This window comes from Sipha flava, unplaced genomic scaffold (assembly GCF_003268045.1).
Source record: "Sipha flava isolate LNK unplaced genomic scaffold, YSA_version1 199_pilon_pilon, whole genome shotgun sequence".
Lineage (NCBI taxonomy): Eukaryota > Metazoa > Arthropoda > Insecta > Hemiptera > Aphididae > Sipha > Sipha flava.
The window spans coordinates 370,695-394,871 of record NW_020272782.1 but is presented as its reverse complement, the minus strand read 5'-3'; the positions used below and the strand labels follow the sequence as shown (position 1 = coordinate 394,871).

The following is a 24,177-nucleotide window of genomic DNA, read 5'->3' as shown; positions in this document are numbered from 1 at the left end:
ATATCGTAATTATTGTTCAATATACTCTCTCGAAAACGGTTTGGGGGTATAAATTATTATATGTGTTTGTCCCGAGAAAAACGGTTTGTTGATCGTTAAAAAAAAAAAAGAAAAAAATAGGACGCACGTATTTCGATCGGCCGTCCGACGTTCTAATAACATAATAACTCCTCAAATATTATGAATGTGTATGATATTATAATATAAATTGTAACGATCAATTTTCCTTTTCTTATGATTACAATTCGATAGGTAGTATGCTTTCGGATTTTTTTCCGTTCATATTTTTGATATTTATTATTATTACTATTATTATTATTATTATTATCGCCGTCGACGTTTATACGAAATTATACTTAAGTGCGGTCAAAGATTGGCGGGGAAAAGGGATGGGTAGTAGGGTGCAGCTGGTATACGACGTTGGTATAATCATTGAATTGTTCTAATTGAATGCGCTGTTATATGTAATAATAAATTAATATTATAGTCTTATAACCGTTTTGAATAGACCGGAGCCATTTAATATTTAGTTTGAGTATTTGTGAGTGTGTAATTTTTTGGGTTTTAAAAGCTTTGCGCAGGGTCGTTAAGGTGGATATATTAAAAACTCGGCGGCAATAGCTCCATTCTCTAATGGAAAGACAACGTAATAACATGTCTACAACTGTGAGAGGGAAAATACATACACCCAAATAGATGTACGTGTGTGTGTTAAACTGTCAATCTTCGGGGTCGGATAATAGTCATTACGACTCGACGAATACGATGTGCAAGGGTGGGTTTTTAACCGCGCCTCCGGTCATACATATATTCTGGGTTCGAAGCGTTTTTCCTTTTGCGAACCGTATGTATTACGTTTTTGTAAATAGGTCATATACGATCCTTGCATATATCCATACGAAAGGAAATATAATATACGTGATGCCGAAAATAGACGCTTTTAACTCTATTACTCATATAATATCAATTTAATATTATTAAACCTTTGATATATAATTTGATGCCTCATATAGAGCTATAATACATATATGTATACAGAAAGGCGTTGGATATTATCATTTTATCTTATTGTAATTATGTTATAATTATTACGAACATTTGACGTCTAGTTTATATCGTACAAGTTGATATAACCAAATACCAGACACGCTTCTTCCATTGTGGATTTTGCATGCATGGTATACTTACTCGTATTAGCACATCTATTCACGGACGGGCACGTTTTAATGTATATTATACCGGATTGTCCTCTAAACTCGCTTGTGGAGTATTAAATAATAAGGGTAAGAGGCTGTTGGAAAGTTTTTGTGCTCGGAAAGGGCGAAAGTCGCGTGGTTCATCCACAAAACATTAAAAGCCCATCAGCAGGTGTGCATTTGGTTCTCGACGCATACTTTCCCGCGTCGCAAGTATCGTGTGATATATTTATATATATATATATATATATCTAGATCGTGTAAACATCCGAACGGCAATAAAATATATATTCGAAGTTGCTGCAGCTCATATTTAGTTAGTTAACAATGAAAATATACCGACACAAAAACGTCCGGAAAAAAATATCTACTTTATTCTATAACGCTTTTATTTTTACATTTAATAATTTTGATTTTATCAATAGTTATTAAAAGTTATTTATTGGTATGTATTTTTATAACTGGTTAGTAGCTTATATAAGTGCGTTATTGAAAGTATTTATATTATTGCAATGTTCATTAGCATCATTCGCACTCAAATTCTGGTTACATGTCTGTTGGGTTTGGATAACACAACTACGGAAGAAAATATTCGTCGCTACGTGGTACAGCCGTTTTTCTAGCATATTAAATCGTTTATTAATTTATCATCAATCTATATAGAGGTGTATAACATGTACATGTTTTATAATATGATGTAAAAAGAATGGTGAGAGACGTGTAGGCGCTTCACATTAGAAACATCAGTAGCGAGTAGTTGATAAAATTGTGTTATAAAATTACTTATACAAGTTAAACATTAAAAATATCGCGAAATATTTTCCTGTGTATAATTATAAGAATAGTACATAATATTACATATATAATAGTACGTGATATCATATTCTTGCATTTATGGCATAATATACTATGGTGTTTGGGAGGGTGTCGTCCAATATATATATCTATAGATACGGAGGAAAAGAAGCTTGACCGGCGGATCGTGCGGGTACATAACGAAAAGGTTATTTTAACTAATAATAATAGAATAATGCATTATAACATTATATTAAAACGGGGTAGAACATAATACAAACCGGATCCTTTGTATTCGAGATTTTTGTTAAATGACCGCCACCGCCCCGACACGTAATTCGATTTCGTTTGATTAATTCAAAGTTTATGATTATTATCCCCCCCCCCCACCACATTGGTATACAGAATAGGATTCTTTGACGTCGACGTTGTGTTTCCTATAAAGGTACGTAGGTACGTACCACGTGTATTGGCTTCTCAACCTACGTAGGGGAAATTTAACGACGATAATTACAGTAATAAAAACGGGTATAAAATGATAACATAAAATTCTATGTGTGTATGAGGTAATGTTCGTAATATTTCGGTTGTCCACGAGTTAATATTGCTGTAACAACAGCGAGCGAGCGAACCCGTCGACGAAGCGCGCGCTCGCTAACCGAACTTTTATTGCCCGCGATATAATAAATGTACACTCTGTATATTGTAATAACAACGCGATAATAATAATTAATCGTTAACTGCCCTTTGTGTCGTGTACATATCTACACGTACGTTCATGGCGTACACAGATATTTACTTAAGCTTTACGGTACGCGTTTAGCCCCGCGTATCGTTAAAAGTGAATTGTGAACATGTTATGTATAAAAATCATAGCAATAATGAGAATAATACCATAGTGTTTAATTGTTACAGCTGTAATAAAAAGTCTTCCGAACACACAATTTGTACTTATACGTACCTACGCAGCGTACGAGTTGTCTCCTCAGCAGGACATTGCATGCCGTACATAGCTTATAAACATCCTGCGCAGGTTTTACCTTTATACATCAAAACTGGTAGGATGTTGTATTATAATGTACACTATCTAATATAATGGCTAACTATCTAAAGTGTATAATTGGTACGCATATAAATAAACGTATTATATACATTTAATATAATAACAATTATACCACCAGCATATTAAAATGACCCGTATGTAACGCGGTGGTCCATTTTGGGGGAGAAGAGGAAGGAGGAAAAATTACTGTTGATAGAAAAAAAAAATTGACAAGCTGCCGCCGTAGAAGTCACCGCCTTTAATCATCCCGTTGTAAAGAAACGAAAACGCAGATTCCTATCTCTATTCCTCACTATGCATATAATTATATCGTTGAGGGAGCCACCTTGTGTTTAACTGCGTAATTGGTCTCCGGCGTAGAGATTGGAGTGCATAATGTATACACATATATATTCTATGTAACATGTCGTGCAATAAGCGAGCGCGGTGTTAAGGAAACGTTTATAGTGTAATAATATTGTTTACCATTACCCGTTTTGGCGAGTTATTCGGTTTTTGTCTGACGGCGCGACGTTTACCGATTTTTTTATTTTTAAATCCGTCAGAAGATTCCTATGATTTTTTCACGTACATGTTTATTATACGTGTGTAGCTTTACGCAGGCGATTCGGTATCTTATCGTGCTCGTTGGGTGTATATAAAAATTGTGTGATCTTCCGTCACATAAAATTCGCCATCTGATTACAACAACAAACCTCCATATCACCGTGTAATTATCATATGCATTTGTACATGTGTAAATAAATAAAAATAAATATTCGTACATGCACGTTTTAATTGTTTTCATTTTGCGCGCAAATAACCGACCGCAATTTAAAAAAAAAAATAAAAATAAAACGTTCCAATTAAAAATGGCGAACGAGCAACCGGGCTTATAAAGCGATGGAAAATGATTTTTACGTACGCACGTACTCATGCACTGCTCTAAAACACACGTGCGCGCGTATATTGCAGTGTACTATAATATTTAGAAATATGCATGGGATGATGATAATAATAATAAATAATTAATACCGAAATAAAAAAAAAAAAGCTCCGACCGTCCCGCAGACAATAGAACAATTAGTTATTCACTGACGCGGGATCGCTGAACAGAGTCAATATTTGGTACACATACTCGCACGCACGTCCAGGTATATTGCACCGGAGTATTTATTATCATAACGTATGTACCGTGGTTGTAATAATATGTTAATCGGAATTTATGCATATTGTCGTCGTGGACAGCTGTCGATTATTATCGTGCAACACGCATGCAGCGGCGACGGTGTACAGAGAGTTGCTGCGCGTGCGAGGAAGAGAGAGAGAAAAAGAGAGTAGTAGTAAACATAGTGAATAGGACGGAAACTGCAGTACCGGGATGAGAAAGAGGAGGAAAATAGAGAGGGTGGGTTGGAGGGCGAGGCTATGACTTTACAATGAGACTGCGTTTTGATTGTAATTGCCTCGTTTGTGCAGCGGTTACCCTGTCCGTCGCCGTCAAAGACCTTTTGGTCAATTCCGATCGCAAATTAATGACACCGGCCGACGACGACAAACGCGCGCGCGCGTAATGTAGTGCCTGTCTGAAACGGTCGGCGTATACCTAGCTAAATGTTTACGTGTTGGTACGCCCCGGCTTCTCTGTATACACATTTGCTGCACACAATAGATTGGGTAGGTGTTATTATTGTGTTGGCTAATAAAAGACTGTATAAAATATTACCATACCGCGGGACAGTAAAGGTTTTATCAGCGGATTCGAGACGGACTACGTTGGAGTAATAGGATTCTTTTGATTGTATGTGCGACCGTAAGCCTCGAGGAAACGGATATTGCTGGATTCTGATCTATTGCTCTTTTATCCGTCGACCGACTGTATAGTATTTCGTGCGCACGGGAAATGTGTTTTCCTTCTCGGTAGCTTGGAAATATTATTCGATTGCATGCGTACCCGCCGCCTTGTACCTTCAATCCATGTGCCGCCTGTGGATTTACTAATTTACCATATTCTGTATCCAAATAATGACGACGAAATAAATAGCTCGTTTGGCTATGCGTGAAAATTCTAATTTTACGATCCCTTTCTGCTCTTGTCACATCTGGACACCGTTTTTTTTTCGAAACTAGTATTTTACCACGATTCCGCGAATACCCCGCAATTGGAGAATGTCCAAATAAAGTTGCTCGTTTCTTTCGGAAATGGATTTGGCTCTCAATACATAGCTTATATGTATACACGTTCTGTGTGAAAAACACGCTTGTTATATTATTATTCTACACGAGCTGTTTTCCAATAAATACAATGATCGGCGTACTTAACTATTATACACGTAGTCAATCTATTAATTTTACTCTTCAAACTCAATGTTTCTTTTATCTTTTTATATCCATTCGATCACTATTTCTACTTGCGTTTCAACCATAAACTATATGACCGTGTGATAGCGAAGCACTTAATATTATCTTTTCGAGAGTTTTAAGACACAAATAACTGACCTTTTACTTATTCCCGTCATGTGTGTATATTATCGTTAAGGATACGATAAACCCTTTCTCAATCGGGGGTCAACGGGTTTATTCATTAGCCGATGAAAGTAAACGCATTTCAAACTCAGGGTCAAATTCTAAATTACTATATTCTCGTGATAAACGACGGCGATTATTGCCCTGTTCAGCCAATATATTTTGTAGTTTTAGTGACTATATTGTTGCACTTAAGTACGTTTTATCTTTTTGGCCGTATGCTTAATACAATTAAATAATCACCGGTACAAAAAAAAAAAAAAAACAATACTTATACTATTAAACATGACAAGTTGTATTTTATCTGTATAAAATAACTAAATATATTTAAATATTTAAAAGTTAATGTCAATATTTATGTTTGTAGTATACGGCGTATAATTTGTTATACATAGCGGAAAGACAGGGAGGTTTCCCGAACGTGTGTCTTTACCCACATTGATATTATGTATAATACAATAATATTTGCAGCGCTGGATTCCGCTCTACCGTATCAACGGTAACTGATGAGACCATAGTTACAATTGCATCAGATCTAACGTAGAAATTAACTCGTGCAATTGCTTTGAGTGGTCCCGAGAAACATTCGCGAGAAGTTGATTTATTATTAAGTTTACGATAAAAACCAGTTTGCATAAATTTTGGGAAATTAAAAAACCTTCAAAGGATGTACATGAAATTTCAGAATATCATCACCGACGTAGTCTACCCTTGTTATGGTAGTAGATTCAATAATACGGTAGTAGCAGATTATATTTTCGCGTATGATGTACAGTTTTATTGCACGTTTTGTCAGATATCGAAATGGCAATACTCTCTCAGATCCTTCTGCAGTTCGTCCCGTGAACAGCTGGTTAACTATATATTTATATAACTACGAAGAGATGCACAATATGTTCACTCGTGCACACACACACACACACACACACATACACTCACACACACTTACACTTATATACACACACACACGCACACACGCTTACACTTATACACACATACATACACACGCTTATACTTATACACACATACACACGCACACACAGTTGATTGATTAGAAAGTCTAACGTTTGTCGTACGTTGTTTGAGAAGAAAATTTCGCGCGCTCGTTTAATTTGATTCACCGCCCGCAGTGGTTGCCATCTATTGCGCGTGTTGTGATGAGGGTTGATGCTGTAATAGCGCGGCGTGGTGTGAGTTTTACTAGCTACATATATATGATTCTTGCGCGAGCGATCGGGGTCCATTCCGTAGAAATACTGACAATTTATTTGCCTCTCAAAAACTACATACATAACCTTTTTCCCTCGATTTAGTTTTATTTTTTCGTTTACAATAAAACCGAAATATTTATGACCGGTACGATCTATATGGACTGTACAATACACATGCACCGATCGCCATTTGCGTGGTACGCGCAGTATAACAGCTTCCCTTATACACGCAATATAATCACTGCGTATATATCTATATATACCGACCAGGGGTGAACTTATCACGATATTGTTTTCTTTCATAGGATATCACCCCGGGGACAGATATACGTATTATATATGTATGTATTATAGTTATTGCGTGGCTGGGGTTTTTTTTCACGTGCGCACATTTTTGCAAGTCTACAGATGGCCAGTTTTACACGCATCGTCGACTTCGAAATTATATTAATAATATTAAAATATTATCATATCCTTCTTTTTTTCATCCCAAAAGATGCGTTTATTATCTTCTGTATGCATTTAATCATTTATTATTACGTTAATAAACCGAGTCGTGTGTAGATTTATACAATATATTCATATATAAATATAACATAACTATTGAACTCATTGCGTATCGAACAAAAGCGAATATTGTATAATTAGCAGCTGCAAACTGAGAGGATCCGTTTGTATTTGGAAATCGTGTAAACTTAATAATGGCACTTGCATATACGAGCGTAAATCATCTTATAATAATTTCATTATTTTTGAATATGTGGTTTTACGGGTATGTTTTATTATTATGTGTCCTTAATTCGATTCGACTCGTAGCAGCACACATGGCCGGAAACTCTAGTGTTCAGCATGTTTTTTCCAAATAAATCTTCGAATTTATTACATCCATACACATCGCATGAAGTATATATATATATATATATATATATATATATATATATTAAAATATATTATTTATATATGATTTTGAAATAGATTTAAAAAAAAACTAATTTTAATGAAACATTTTGATGTATTACGAGCTGATGTATATTCGTAGCTTAACAGTTAAATATAAACACGTGTGTTTTTTTATGATAATTGGCTAGAATATTAACATTGTAATGGAAATGCCGAACTATCGTTTGGCATATAATATACTGAATGTGACGAGGAAATAAGTAAATATTTTATATATTATCTCGTACACTATGTTTTTTTTTTTTTTATATAGAACGTTTTGCTTTTCAATTTAAACACTCGCTGTCATCGTTTATCATCATCATTTGTCCTGAATTTTTTGCTTTATTTTACATTTTCTTCTTTTGGTATAGATAACAAAATTTACCAAGTTTTACACCATTTAGCTATGTGACATTTTTTTCGGGATTCATGCATAACGACGTATGCAAATCGTGACACATCTATACTAATCTCGAAAGATTTTTTTAAACTCGATGTTATCTTACAACCAAGTATTTTTCTTTTCGTTACTATAATCAATGGAAAATCTTCATTATTATTTTTGACACATATAGTTCTGTAATTATGCCGTAAATTCGTTTCCTTTTTTTACCGTTTAATTTATCAGGTAAAACGGGAAAAACCTATAACTAGTACACTATCTTCTCGCACAAAAGAGAAAGCTATGCCCCGTGTAATATGAGGAGAACAAAGCTCTTCCGGCGGTGGTGCCTCGCGAAACTTTCGTAATGGCCTTTGGAATGTTATTATAAAGTTTTCGTGTCCCCTACGCCCCGTCCCATCAAGACCGCGATGATTGGCGGGAAGAGGTTTGAAAAACAAAACATTAACGAATCTACGCCGTCGCCGTCGAGTTAATTTCATCCCTTTATTACGAACCATTTCCCGACCCCGCTCGATGTCCTTGTATCACCGCGTTGTTATTATTATTGTACTTCGTTATATATATGTGTATGTGTGTGTTTGTATATTGTGCACCATGAATGTGATGTTATCGGTTTGAAGTGTACTGTTGTGTTATAAATTCGTTGGTAAACTCGAATATTATTATAATATTCATTCTTTCTCCAATATAATTAAGACATCGTGTATGTTTAAATCTACGTATGTTGCTACGTATAATAAAATCTACGTATTTGAAAAAGTTCTTGCATACTATCAAGTTATGTTTTACCAATGAAAATCGTCAGTGTGAGCCTTAAGATGATTTTTAATTAGGAAACGGTTTTTTTTTTTATATAAAGAGTTGTTGTTATCGGAGAAAAATAGTGGTGAGAACGTAGGTACAAACAAACAAAAAAAGCCGTGTCACTAAATTCGTATAATTAAAAATGCTTTATAAATTATGGGTGTAATTTGGTTGAAAATAAAAAATTACCATTATTACTTCTTTTTTTTATTTATCCGAATTGTGAAGGGAAAACAACGGCAAAATTGCTGGATTCGTGGATTTCCCGAGGGGGTGACTTTTTAGGGAGGGTTTTGCATTTTTATTGCCTTGCCGTGGTTTCCGATGTCCGATGCGCTTCCATTTGATTTATATTCCAATTAAAAACAACTTGGGGAGGTATGAAAAAATAAAATAAATATAACTACTGTATGGAACGACATGCTAATTAGTTCTTTTTTTGAGCATTATTCGGCGAATCGAATCGTCCTAATGAGAACGGATCGTATGTGTAAATTATTGTAGCAATAATATTTTAGAACACATCGATTCCCATTTCATTTCTTCCAACTGACGATTAGTAACACCAAAATTGAAAATAAATTATTTTCTTTCGTAATTTATAAATCTATAGTATCTGTATATTATATATTTTATAATATATTTAAAATGAAATATTTGAGAGAGTGTTAAATTTTAATTTTATAAATGTAACTTAATTTTATTATAATAAAGAAAATATCACGTTCATTAAGATTGGTCTCGAATGGTTGGCAAGTGAGTTTTGAGTTAAATTCTATAGCATGAACATTCATTCATGAAAGGTTATAACGTTTTATCTGTCCTTTTGTACTGAATAATAGCTCAAAAAAAAATAAAATAAATAAATATAAGTAACATTATTTAATATTTAAAAAAATATATAATTTAATTTTTTTTCTAGCAACCTAAACTATTGCATAACAGCTTGAATTTAAGTCTTACATTATTGAATTTCAAAAGTAAAACTGCATATGCATACATACATATATAAATTTTATTTAAAAATTGAATATAATTATCAGGACAACAAGTTAAAAGAGGGGATCTAATGCGTGGTATATAGTGACAAATTCCAATTAAGCTGGGCGTGATGCTATTGTTTTTCATTTCAAGGTCGAGATGACTGCAGAGGCGAAAACTCTGCACTGTCAGCATTTACGTATTCTGAAAGTCATTACAAAAGTCCGTCTAAATCGCCGTTAGAGCTTTGTCTCTATTATTGTACCAGCGATGGTGGTCCAAAAGTTTTGCCGTTCAAAACGACTTCGATAAATATCTCTCCCTCGGTCGACGATTTGAATATCTTCTACCCTCCGCCTTCACACGAAATTAGTTTGACCGGTCGTAACGCTTTGATGATGCACCATATTATCTACTTACTGATAAACGCCTCATTATCATCAAATCTCTTTGCCAAAACGCCAAGCGTACCTATATTAATATTACACTTGTCCCCGAAATTCTTGATCAACAGTACGATAGTATTAGTTGATGCAAATATTATATTTTTTTCTTTATCACATTTAAGAATATTTTTTTCAAGTATTTCACTTCTCCATATTAATATAATGTTACATTTATTGGAGTTCTCTGTGACCATGGGTACGATAAATATTATATTTTTTTGGTAAAATATACCACGTTTGAATTGAAAAATAATGTATAAACACACTGTTTTCATAAAATGATCATCCAACATGTGTATTTTCATGCTTACCTACTTTTGTTGATTGTATGCAATCTGGGACAAGACCTGTATGTATGTTACTACACCGCGTCTATACCAGTTGAAATAGCTTTAGGAAAAGTAATAGTTGTATAATGAGTATGCGATTGTACTTGTATACATGGTAGTTCGCGCGTTCTTTGAAATTCTAGGATTTATAATTATAATACGTGTTGCCATTGCATACAATCGCGTACACACGCATCTACATACATTTGCACACAAACGCGTGCACGCGTATCCCGGTTAATTATTGTAAACTAAAATATTCTCGCGATCTGAAAGATAATCACTGTAGTATAGACGTAGTACGGTTACGCGCAGGACGCAGTTTAAAAAAAATGTAATTCATTCGAATAACCACAAAGTCTAGGAGGAGTAATACGTGGATAGAATTGCACTCATCGGAGCTCATCAGTATTTTTTTCGTCTACGTTCTATATTAAAATTATGAATTATATATTTGAGATAACACAGTCTTAAATATTCCTTAGTTAATATTATCAGTGTTATGGTTTCGACGATGGAGCTCGCGACCAATTAGAAATTATTGCTCGGAAACGCACCCTGTACGAACTCTTAGTGACTCGCTCGTAAAGTAATTGAGGCGTGGTTCGGTTCCTCTTTGAGAATAAAAGCTGTTATGTCAATATATTCCTTTGATTGTCCATTTGTAGGTATCGAAATATCTTCCTCCCTATCATAGGTTGTGTGTGGTATAATTCCCAACAGAGCTTCTCGGCAAAGTTAATTCCCCAATCGGTGATGGGTGTTTAGAATGTACAGTTTGATCCCGATTTAACGTTAGTCATTCTTCTCTTGTCCTTTCTAAAAAGTATACAATATTACAGTCGACGTATATATTATTAATATCTCGATTTTTGTTGTTTTTATGTTACAGCTAGTTCCTAGAGATGTTGAAGCAACAGAATGCGAGAAGAAATCTGATTGCTGGAAGGTGAGTTTTTACAGATTTTATATATTTATAAATAAGTAAAACGGCACAAAAAAAAAAAAATAGAGGGGTATAAAGATGGATCGATTTTAAATATTATACGGTATCGAATCTGGCAAATTTATTATTTTTATGTTGAATTAAATTACTAAGTAAACATTTATCTGTAGAGTAGAACCCGTTTAAGACGCTCTCGTTTAAGATGTTTTTTTCACGTTCATTTTTACAAATCCCTTGATTTTGACAACGTTTATCAAGTAATTTATTTCGAAAAATACATCTGTGTTCCCAGATAAGACGCTTTTATTGTTGTTGATTAAGTTAATATAAAAGGCAGTAACACATTTGGGTACAGTAGACCCTAAACGCAACATGTTTGGGTACAAATGAATACACCGTTTGGGTATACCATATCTCTAGAAAAATAACACGTTTGGGTACATAGAACATAGGTATTAATATAACATTTAGAAACACCTAGAAAAATAACACTTAAATACTTAACCATTCATTTTAAATTTTTAGAGCCTTTTAGCGTTATCCAGGTGACATGTTTAAAAGTGACATGTTAGTAGCATTTGTAAAAATAGGCACACTACTTTCCGAATACATGAAACAAAATGGTTCATTATTTGAAACGAAATCTTTTTTATTTTGAAAAATCATAGTTTTTGTTTCGAATAAAGATTTTGGTATTTTAGGAAATATTTTTCGCTTAGCTTCATACATACTTTTCCTTAATAATCTGACGCCAGAAAAACTTTAGTTGTATCTTTGTTTTCTCTAAACTCACTAAATTTATATCTGTTAATTGCAACACACTTTTTCCCACGTCAGGTTTCAAAAACATCGGAAACGTTCACGTCCATAATTACGAATAAACTTATCTTACCGAGTGAAAATCTAAATAGGAAATTAATATTGAAAGGTTGAAACATTAGTATAATATAGTATATATATAATATAATATATTTAGTTTCATAAACTATATCTTATAAAGATTGTAAACTTTTTTTTTCGCGATAACCTATCGTAATTGGCAATTAGCGTAGGTACACTCAAACGTGTTATGTGTTTGTATGCCTAAACGTGTTATACATTTACAGGCAAAAATAATGTAATGTACCTAAACGTGTTTCGTTAATATTTAAGTATACAATTTAAAGAAATACCTCTCTTATAATAAAGATAACGAAAGCAGCGAAAATTATAAAGAATTGGAGAGGTTCCTAAGAGATTGACGAGGAAATCGCTATGAATAATATTAGAAGCATTTACCAAATAGTTACTGACAAAATATCATCAGCTTATGCAACTTCTATACAGGATGAAGAGGATGATACACTACCGATTCTCCCGGTAACAAATGCATTTGATCATGTTAATAAGCTAAGAAAATTAATTGCATATTTTGACAACGCTTACGAAACTTTACATAATTTCAATATAATTGAGAACTTACTTTATTCTAAACACATAAGAAATGTAAAACAAATTAAAATCAATTACTTTTTCAATCAGGTATTGTAAAATAATATGTAACATAAATTTTAAAATTCATTGTGCAATATAGTGTTTTTATTGTCACGATTTAAATTGTTTTTCTTGCGTTATACGGTTTCCCGTTTAGTACTATATTTTTAATTGGTCCCTAGGAAAGCGTCTTAAAGGGGTTCTACCGTATTATAATAACATGGTGTTTTCTCGTCATATGGGTATATACGACTATAATAAAATGCGCGTGTGCCCGTTCGTACGCGACGGTGCGAACGTATTACACACATGGTTTACCTGATATACCGTAGGTACGTTTTATACACGTCGTCAAAGTCGTTCCCCATACGGTTATTATCCATTAACGCATAACACTGTAGTGCGCACTAAACAGAGTATTATTATTATTATTATTATTTTGGTCGTTAATCGCGCGGACACCGCTGCAGTTGCTGTTTGTTGTACAGTCGAATTCTCGCTTATAGTTTCGGAGGATGGTCACATATTCTTCTAATAGCCACCCCTGTGGCAACATTTGGTGCGTATGTGTTCCTTTACAAATCGATACACACTCGCAAACTCACACGAACACACGCCCGTAACGATAAATCGTGTACAAACGTACGTGTATTCGTACGTTCGTGTGTGTACAAAGTGAGGGGTGATCGTTGCAGTGGAAGCGCGTGAATGGCATATTTTCTTCGAGACATTCACACCTGGTTTTCCACCTCGGAAATTGGCCTTTTACGCACCACCACCTTCTCTTTTTACGATTATTACTATTATAATACGCCTACTAAACGCGTTTAGTTATATTATATGCGCGTTCGGCGCGGCAATTGGTTTCCAAACAAAAAAGCAAACAAACCGTCTTTTCGTGCGCTTATACGTATAAATATATATACATATACATTACATATACATATATTCAGGGGTAAGTATTATACTTATAGGTAGCGGCAGCGGTAGTATAATCCGGTATAGAAAAAAAGCTATAATATGTATAATACGCGCTCGTTTTGTCCCATACAACCAGGTGCACTGTCGCGTCCGTATTATAAGAATATATTATGTACACCTGATTGTGTGTATATGCGCGCCCGAGAATTCCAAGGGATTTGATCCGTATACGAGTTTTTTTTTTCTGACACCTTTTCATTGAAATAAATAAATACGTATGGTCTTGTTACCACCGTTGGGCCCAGGTCGGAATATTATTAGTCACGGTTACTACCGCACGGTATCCGTTCCTTTGTCGTGTATAATATCCTACCGCATCGGGTACCATACTGATACTGCCACCGCCGTGAATTATAAACGTATTTGTCATACGGATTTATTACCGTGTGTTTGCTTATTGTTATATTTGTAATTTTCTGAAAGATTTCGCACATCTGCTTGTCGGACACATATTGTGTACGCGCGCGCGCGCGTGTAATTTCCCAACGTGTGTACGAGGTGTTTGAGCGCATTAGGGTGCGTAAAGATGACATAATTGTATCCAAAAGACGTCTCTGATGGTTGACACAAATAGCTTCAGGAGATTCATTTGAATCGTAAAATATTTTATTGTTTATCTTATTATACGCATGTATTTTTTAAATTCGACTATATGAGTTGACATATTATACGAGTATAGGATAGTGTTGTTAAGAAATAATTTTAACGTTTTGCGACTTAAAATATATAATTTCATTTGAACTTAATTTTAAATTAAACTTTTTACGGTTATGCTAATAACCGAAAAAACTACCGAGGTAAAATCCCAAAACGACGAAATTCCGAAAGGGATATTTTTTTTTTTTTTTAACTTAATTCTTTATTTAGCAATCTGTTACAAATTGGAACAATAAGCTTATTTGATATAATAATAAAAACAAAACAGGAATGACGGAGTGAAGAGACCTCCCATTGGAGGTACTTCGTCAGGAAAGTAGTTAGCCGAAAGGGATATGCAGGCGTTTACGAGTTTTTGTGCATATCACACAATATTCCAGAGACTCATTCGAACGTCAAAATGTCGCATGCACCGTGGATTCTATGTTAATAATATGTAAGATAACGCGTATTTTATATTTCTCATGGATTTCATTGGCTTGATTCGTTGGTGACTGCAGTAACTGGCTGAAGTCGCCTCTCAATTTTCCACTACAGTCGTATTTCCTGTCAAGTGTGCAAAATAACAACAAACTCTTCACAGTAACTTTTATTCGTTTATTATGTGCTGTAGTAAAGGATTCTGTATATACATATATAGTAACTGATCTAAAAAAAAATTATAAAATTGCACCCTATTTTTTGCGAATATCATCGATTCATAAAACCCGTCGACGTACATAAGCGGTGTAAATATCAATACCACAATATATTGAACCCTCGTGGAATAAAAGGTTGCGGTGCATTTCACAAAAATGCATAAAAACCGTGTCAATGGCAAAACTAGAATTAAATAAGAACACTGACCATTATGATGCACAATATATTTATCTTATTGTACAATATAAAGTCCACACATTTTTAGATCATATTACGTACATACATATACTTGGTACATCGTAGTTTGTGTAACTTATAATAAATATATGAACTGTACCAATAACGTATTTCGTATCGACGCTTGTTATAAGCATACATCTTCAAATAAAATCGATTACTATTAAAAATAAACAAGGACCCAAGTTTTATATGTTCATTCCATGGTTAACGTTTGTCCTGGCGTAAAAGGTTTTTCGAGTTCTTGACCGAAGATTTTATTTTTAAGTTCTTTATTGATTATTATTGTTTTTTGTTTCTAAAACGTGTTTTGGCGATACGTGTACAAATGGATTTGTGACACACGCATTATTTTTCGGTTTGGAAATAAAAAATGTGTGTCGATTACACGTTGCGCGCGCGTATGTCGGAGTCATTGTACAGCGAGTTTGTGTGTGTGCATGTGTTTCGTTTAATTTGTCAGTGCGTTTCGTTTCCACCCCTCGTGCGAGACTGAAATCAAAACAGCCTCTGTTATCGTCTCGCATTCACCCCATTTTGTGCAGCAGCGTCGGTAGACCGAGGGTCACTCGATGTTATTTCATCATGTACGGCTTGCGCGTCTGCACTATATAGACTGCGCCGAGTTGTAGTCACGGTTATGACGCTGCGCCATGGTTAGTTGATGTTGTTTTTTTTCTTCTGTTTTTTCATTTCTCATTCCATCCCGTACTCGATACACTTTGATAACGAGCACCCAGGCGTTACTGTATATTATTATATGCGTATGTGTGTGCACGAGCGCGTGTTATTAGGCGATATTATTATTATACAGACGCCTAATAATACTAGGGAAACCGCTTTAAAGCGCAGCTGCGGTGTAAAAGCGCGATAAAAAAAAAGAAAAAAACAAAACGCAGATTGTTCGGTTTTTTTGAATTGATCACGATCGCACTAAGTTTGAAGACTTTGGAACGCACGAAACAACATATGTGAACCGTCGGTTTAAAAATGGTTTCCGTATAACACGGCTGGTATATATTACATTATGGAGATTATAATTGAGTTATTTAATGTGTCAATGTGATCAGGAGAAGTTGATCTCTATACGAGCATATTATCATTTGCAAGAACTAAAATGTATGTAATTTGTATACGTGCATTACATTTTTTTTGTCAGTTATTGAAATACCTAAACTTTAAAACTATCAGCTTACATTTTTACAAAGAATTAATAGTTGTTATATAAATTCGACGATTTAATGTTTTTAAAACATATATATATATATTACATTCGTGTAAATGGATTTTAATAGGACGTGAATTTTTCAACAAAATCGATTTTAATTACCTGTGATTCTAAAATAATTTATTATAAATTATTATATGTACAAAAGCGAGTTGATCTATCAAACAAAGTTTGAAAACCCAAAGCCCATTTCGTATACGAGCATATTATATACATATATTTCGTTTTATTTAATAATTTTGTGTATAGTTGCGATTGAGAAATAGTGGGTTTCAGAGACTCTTATATATGTAGAGAACTTATAATTTTATGAAAAAAAGATACGCTTAACGGAGTTCAGCGGTTGCACACGTAAACGTGATCAACAAAATATTGTTTTTATATTCGGGTGAACGACATCTCGTTGATTTTTTTCCCTTATCCTTCCCATGATTGTATAAAGTTTAGCGTGTGTGTGTACAAAAGTCCATTTAAGCGTTATCGTGTACACACCGCACAGCAGTCTTGCAAACAAGTCGAGAGTGCTCTGATCAACGACGACAATAACGTGGACGTTGTATTATTGTTTTGTGTATATTCGTCTCCTGCGGTTTTCGTGAAATACCATTAAGTTTGATTTTTTTTTTTTTGTCTTGTGTATGTCTCGAACTGAGTGAATGTTTGTTGCGGTACGTACAACACGAACGCAATGAAATTTAACGACACAAATAAAAATGCGGAAAAACGGACTTGCGGTTAGGCGCACGACAAGTCGTATATATATATTATTATGTACACACGTTTCCTGTACGAAATTAAAAAAAAAAAAAAAAACAAATGTTGGGCAGTAATGAGTGCAAATTTACTTTAAATTTAATGTATGCACGTAATAAAAATTTACGACCTGTGCGCGCGACACATAAACCCGGGCGTCATCGCAATTAATAATAATAGGCGCGCGACCCAATAACAAGTGGTTTTTTAATGTTTTTTTTTTTTTTTTACTATTTTTATCTAAGAGATGTACACAGGACGAGTTTTAAAGGGATTTGCAACCACCGCGCCTGCTTAATTGTTTAAATGAATTATCGTCTACGATGTACCATATATAATATCACTGCGGACGGCTTTGATTATCCAAAACTATTTACTTTTATTATTCAATTTCGGTCGAACAAATATTTTTCTTTTTAATACTTATTGTACTCTAGATCGAGTCATCTATCTTTTTAGTATTTTTTTTCAGAGAAAAAATAACACTGAAGTGACCTTGACCGATGCGTGCAGAAATGACTTCTCACAGAATACATTTACATACACACGCACACTAGAATATTTAGTGATCACCGTTTATTTTTTTGATATGATCACGATTGGTATATATATTATAAACGGTGGTCACGTCGTCTTTTCGGGCCGAGTAACATGTGCATACACAATATATAGCTGCTACTACCGTGGTCAATATTTATATGTTTTATATACATAAAAAAAAAAAAGAAGATAAGAAAACGGACCAAAACGTTAATAACAATAATAATAAAAGACGTACATTTCTGCTCGCCGGCGGAGACCACACTCGATAATTTTCGAATTTGATCGTCGTCGACATCGTTGTCGTCTTCGTCGTGAATGACGTGCACCTTCTAATTATACGTTTTTCTTCTTTTTCGAGCGCACAATTATCCTCGTCGTGTTTACCGTTTACAAACACGTTCTCGCATAAAGAAAAAAAACATATAATAGTACCTTCATATGTGCACACGGGAATTACCGCTATACGCATAATGCATGGTCACAGATGGACGGGGTTCCCTTACGTAATGAAATAATAATAATGGGTGAAAAGGTTACGGGACCAGGTGAGTATTTTTTTTTCTTCATTTTTTTTTTCAAAACGATGATCAGTAAATGGTATTTTCAAATTTTATGTGCGTAAAGGATATATAACATAGAAAGCCTTTGCAAGACGTTAATTAAATGTTGATTGTCTCGTTGTTTGTGCTCGTCGTTCCTCTTACCTTTTGCCATATTATACGTGCATAGCTCAGCTTGTCACGTGCCCCCCCCCCCCAAAAAAAAACTTTTGTTTACCCGCGTTTCAATTCCCATTAATTTGCCGGCTTATCTCTACCCGCTCCGATCGTCTTTTGTCCGCTATCAACGTGAAACTCGGTCGTCGCAAATACGCGCGGGCGCACACACACATACACATCCACACACACACGCTCACATTCTTACCCTAACCCTGGTTATCCTACAAAGACACGACTGTTTGAAACGTATACTCTACACGCGTTGCCACGCCAACGCCCGTATACCAGATTATCGCTTGCAGAGTCCGAAATTCCGTAACACACGTGATGTGGTGACGAACGAATATTTAGAACATTCTTTAGATCTGCGAGTCGATTAACTCACGCGTTTTGTACATATACACGTGACACAGATAAGAGCGTTTATGACTCTCGTGAAGAATATTATACTATACATAAAAATGTGAAACGATACGTTTAGTATTTATATTAAATGACAGTGGATCCAATTTTTATTTTTTTACGCCTTTGTAACGACGTCGTCGACGAGTAATATACATTGTTGAAGTACATACACGATGAAGTTTGGAACAATGAAGTTCCGTGATATCAATCGGAATTAGAGTCCATAATAGATTTTTTTCCTCGTCGCAAGAATATGGTTGCATTTTAAAGCCAAACATATATGCACATGACTATTTATGTGCCACTAGGAATATTCCCAAAGGAATGTTCCCAGGAATAGGGAATATTCCCCAGTATCTCGAGAAATTTCTTTAAAAAATAAAAAAATAAAAATTGAGTGGGAATAGAATGATAGTTTATACTACTGTACGTCTGTACTCTGTACTAGAGTATCAGTATTCATTAGTGTATTTTGTTCACATCAATTGGCTAAACTGCTTTGTTGACCAACATACTATTGAGTACTGATAAGCAATATATTCTATAGAATTATCGTTATTTCAGTTTAGTATTTTCCATTTACATAGTTATTAGTTTTATACATTTAATTTCTGTTACTATAATACCTAGTAAGTTAAATTTTTAGTTTCACACTTCACAAACTTCTTAACATTTCTGTCAATAACTTTTTATGTTTAAATCTAGTGTACGTATTAGTATATAAAGTACGTTATTTGTTTGCTACTAATCAAATTTTCTGTTGAAATGGCTGGTAGTAAAAAAAAAATTGGCGTGTTGGTCATATTACCATGAAAAAAATGTAAATGGCAAAAAGATATTTGAATGCTTTTATTGCAAATAAAAATATAAACTGTAATAATATCAGTAAAAAACTGTAATTTGGATCATTTACAGCCATAATTTTAATTTAATACTGAAACCTATGATCAATATTTAAAAACTTATTATATTCCCGGGAAATTCCCGATGTTGGGAATATTCCCGGGAATTTGCCCATCACTACACATGACTGTTTCATGCGCTTACGTACTATTATAAGGTACATGTGTAGATATAGGTAATAATTTACTTTCCGTTGTGTATTGAACTACCATCCAGAGCCGTGTCAAATATTTCAGCGTTCCGGGGTAAAATTTTTTCTTCGACGCTACTGGGGACAGGTAGCATATTAAGCGCAGATAAGGGCGCCCCCTTACTTTTACAAAACTACGGCGCCCGGGTGGAAATTGCCCCCTTTGATCCCCTCTTAACATGACTCTGCTCCCGTCCTTAATGTGATGACTTGTTTACGTTGCCTTTGTACTACACGTTTTATATAAGTATAAGTCAAAAAAGAGGATGGATTTGAAAATTTAAAATGTATTCGTTGCTTTGATATTCATATTTTGTACTTAAATACTTTCTTTCCGTAACACTATAGTGGATGAAACAATAATTCTTTTACATGTCATTAAAAATTATATACATATACATTTCTATATAAATAATACATTAGATTGATACGAATACAAAAGACAATATTATTATATTATACATATTGTATTGTTGTATATTGGATTAAATTCATAGTAGGTGTACTTTATTAATTTTCCAAGTTATAAAACTGATTATTTTTATTTACTAACATAATTATAAAATATTATATACCATATCGAATTTGCTCTATTTGTAATTGAATAAATCTAACGGTGTTATTAGATTAATTTTTGATATTAACGGTTTTAATATCTTTAATTTATTTTTGATATAAGGTTTATTCACTCTTACATATCTATTATACTTTGCTTGTTGTAACTTTTGCATGATTCGTTTTATAAAATTTATAACTTTCAAAGAGTTTCATTTAAGTTCTAAAAAGTTAAATTTACTTGTGCTTAACTATTATTAAATCGAACATTATTTAACATTAAAAAATAAATAGTTTTTTTACTATCAAATAAATATTTGGCAATCTATTGTGATTTAAATTCATTGAGATAGTTCATGGCTTATTATCGTTTTTTTGATAGACATTGATTAATTAGTTTTTTCCATCTGTTTGGAATCGTACGTCTATCAAAATGATTTTAACACATTCTAAAAAAAATTTCCAAAAAAAAATTGATTTAGCCAAGCCTCTTCCTTTAGAATAATATTTTGTTTGACATGGCTCACAGCATTTCAAAAACAAAAGAATTACTGTTTATAAAATATATTTGTACTACAATTTTAATTCTATGAACGTCAAGCATTTCATGATTTTATATTGTAATGTTTTATATTCATATACGTTTTAAGTTTCATACAATGCATTTATTGTATAGATTTTCATTTTTGATGTAAAATAATAATATATTACTCTTATATTCTATAGTTTATGAGTAAGAAGTTTAATAAGTTTGAACTTATTTTACATTACATACATAAATATGTATAGAGAGAATTTATTGTTAGCTATAGATGCCGATAAAAATTTACAAATCCTGACAATATTCAAAATGTTAAATAAAGTCAACATTAGCCTGATACATCTTACCGTAAACCAGCATTGAACATCTTTCCTAACATATTGTACGATATTATTATATACTCACCCGCAAACAAATTTACTGTGTTTGTTTCTAGAAATTCAAGACGCGCGTGATTCGCCTTCCTATAATAATCAAAGTTTTGCCGTCACCCCAGCGGAATGTCGGCATTTGTTTGCGTTTCACTGCCATCGTCCCGGCTATAGTGTGTTGTCTTGTTTGCCGACTGAGTGTATAAAACTTTATTGGATCCGTAAATACAAATGTAATTCAATATTATTATATGGTTAAATGTAACCCACAACAAACCAGGGAAAAAAAGTAAATCCTATAAAAACGGTCGTGTGATGCGTCCGATTGCTTCCTTAAAATTCATAAAAAAAAAATATTTAATATTTGTTCCAGTCTATTTTAGAGTTCATTAGAAAAGAAAATGTTCCGTGATGGTTTTAAAATTGTATAGGTTTTTATTCGAAAGTTATATTTAAAATGAAAAGCATTAATTGGGTTCAAATGTTTGTGTGTGTGTGTGTGTGTGTGTGTGTGTAGGTGTGAATGTTGTGAATTTGTACGTGCTGGCACTCGGATACGAATAAAGTGTTGATATATTGACATATAAAATGAAAAAATGTAATAATAAAAATAATATTTTTCACGATGCTTTAAAAGGTGTCACTGTGACGGCTGGTGAAGACGTGGTGTTGTATTATTATTGATAATAATATGAACGGAATGTCGGAGAAAAAAAAATCGTAAACTTCGTGTGTTTGTATTCTCTAATTATATCAATAAATTTTATACTTTTCGAATTGCTTATAAAGTTAAATCGAAGAACAACCGTGTGACAAAGGCGGATAGTCATGTTAAGTGAAATCCTGATTTCGGTTAGTAAATGTAGAGACTTCAAATTATCGTTTCGGATTGTTTATGCGTATATGTCCTACGCGCTCTTATTCTTATTTACGAGTAGTTTTACGGTGATAATAATAATAAACATAACCGTAATGATATCATAATATAGTTGATTTACAACGCGATGACATTTTCGAGAGCTCTCGGCGCGCCGTCTAAAAGAGAACACGCAATCGATTGTCCGATTAGTCTCAAGTATATATACACGTATAATATTATGTAGAAACGTATTTGGTACAGTGCACGTGGAAACTGCTGTGTACACATGTGGCATGTGACGCTATGGTATTTTGGGCAAACGCGCGTGAGGCGTGTACAGATATATTATATTGAAATGAGCCATATAAGTTCTCCGGCGGGAACGATTCAATAACGTTATAGAGCAACACAGATATTTACGTGGTATGTATAACGTTAGTGTCTTCAGATGGTAAAAAATATTCATAAACGTCTTGACAACTAGAAATATAATTTATTCTCTGGAATCTAGTTATGGCAGTATGGTAAATTTCCTTAAAACGCTTATTTGACACCAGCGATCACTCCGAGCGCGCTAGTTAGTCGGCATAAAATTTCGTCCGATTTTCTTATCATTATTTTTTTTTTTTTTTGTGTGTCTTTGATCAAGTGTAAATTTATTATATCGTCATGAAATGTTCTGAGGACACACGCATACGCCGTAGTTGTAGGTTTATACTGTAATAATATGTATATTATAATGTCCGTAACAGTTCTCGATCATGTGGCGCTACGGAGAACATTATACTATACATAAGCAACATTGAGATGATATATATATATATATATATATATATATATATACGTAAGACATACAGGTACATATAGGTATATGGGACACGGAGAAAAATAACATTTCCAAACAATGAATAAATTATCGAGCCGAGTTGGTGATTTGTTATTACGAATTAGTGTGAATGAAGTAAACACGCGTTTTAAAGAAAAAAAATACATGCATATACGTGTATATAATATGGTGTATAATATACACGCACGTGAGGGAAACTAGTATTTTTTTTTAAACAAAATAAGTCGACCGCCGTTATAAGGTCTCCAAATGAAGGAGTGTGCGTGTGTTACCAAAATTTATAACGAACATAAAAACAGAAACAAGGTGTGTATGTGTGTGTGTGTGTGTACAGTGAGAGATGTAATCTCGATCCACCTTTGCCGCCCCTCATTCCGGCGCACCGCATAAATAAACGAGAAAATCTCTGTAAATAACAATACGCACAGTTTTTTTCCCGTTTGTTTGTACCTATATATATATATATATATATGTGTATATGTGTGTGTGTGTGTGTGTATAAATATTCGTTTGTCTCGCGCGGGTAAGAAAATCGTTTTAAACGATTTCGAATTAAACGCTCTCGTGCGGCGACGGGTTTCGAATGGGTTTTCGTCGTCGGATGTATAATAATAATAATAATAATAATAATAATAATAATAATAATAATAAT

The 24,177-nt window shown here is 33.8% G+C and overlaps 1 protein-coding gene across 1 annotated transcript in view; it reads left to right on the top strand.

Annotated features, from left to right (window-relative positions):
• Positions 1-24,177, top strand: part of LOC112681913 — a 98,272-nt gene that overhangs the window by 24,333 nt on the left and 49,762 nt on the right. Inside the window, exon 2 of the mRNA XM_025552273.1 lies at positions 11,571-11,627. Coding sequence (XP_025408058.1) covers positions 11,571-11,627 — 57 coding nt within the window. The remainder of the gene's footprint in view (positions 1-11,570; positions 11,628-24,177) is intronic.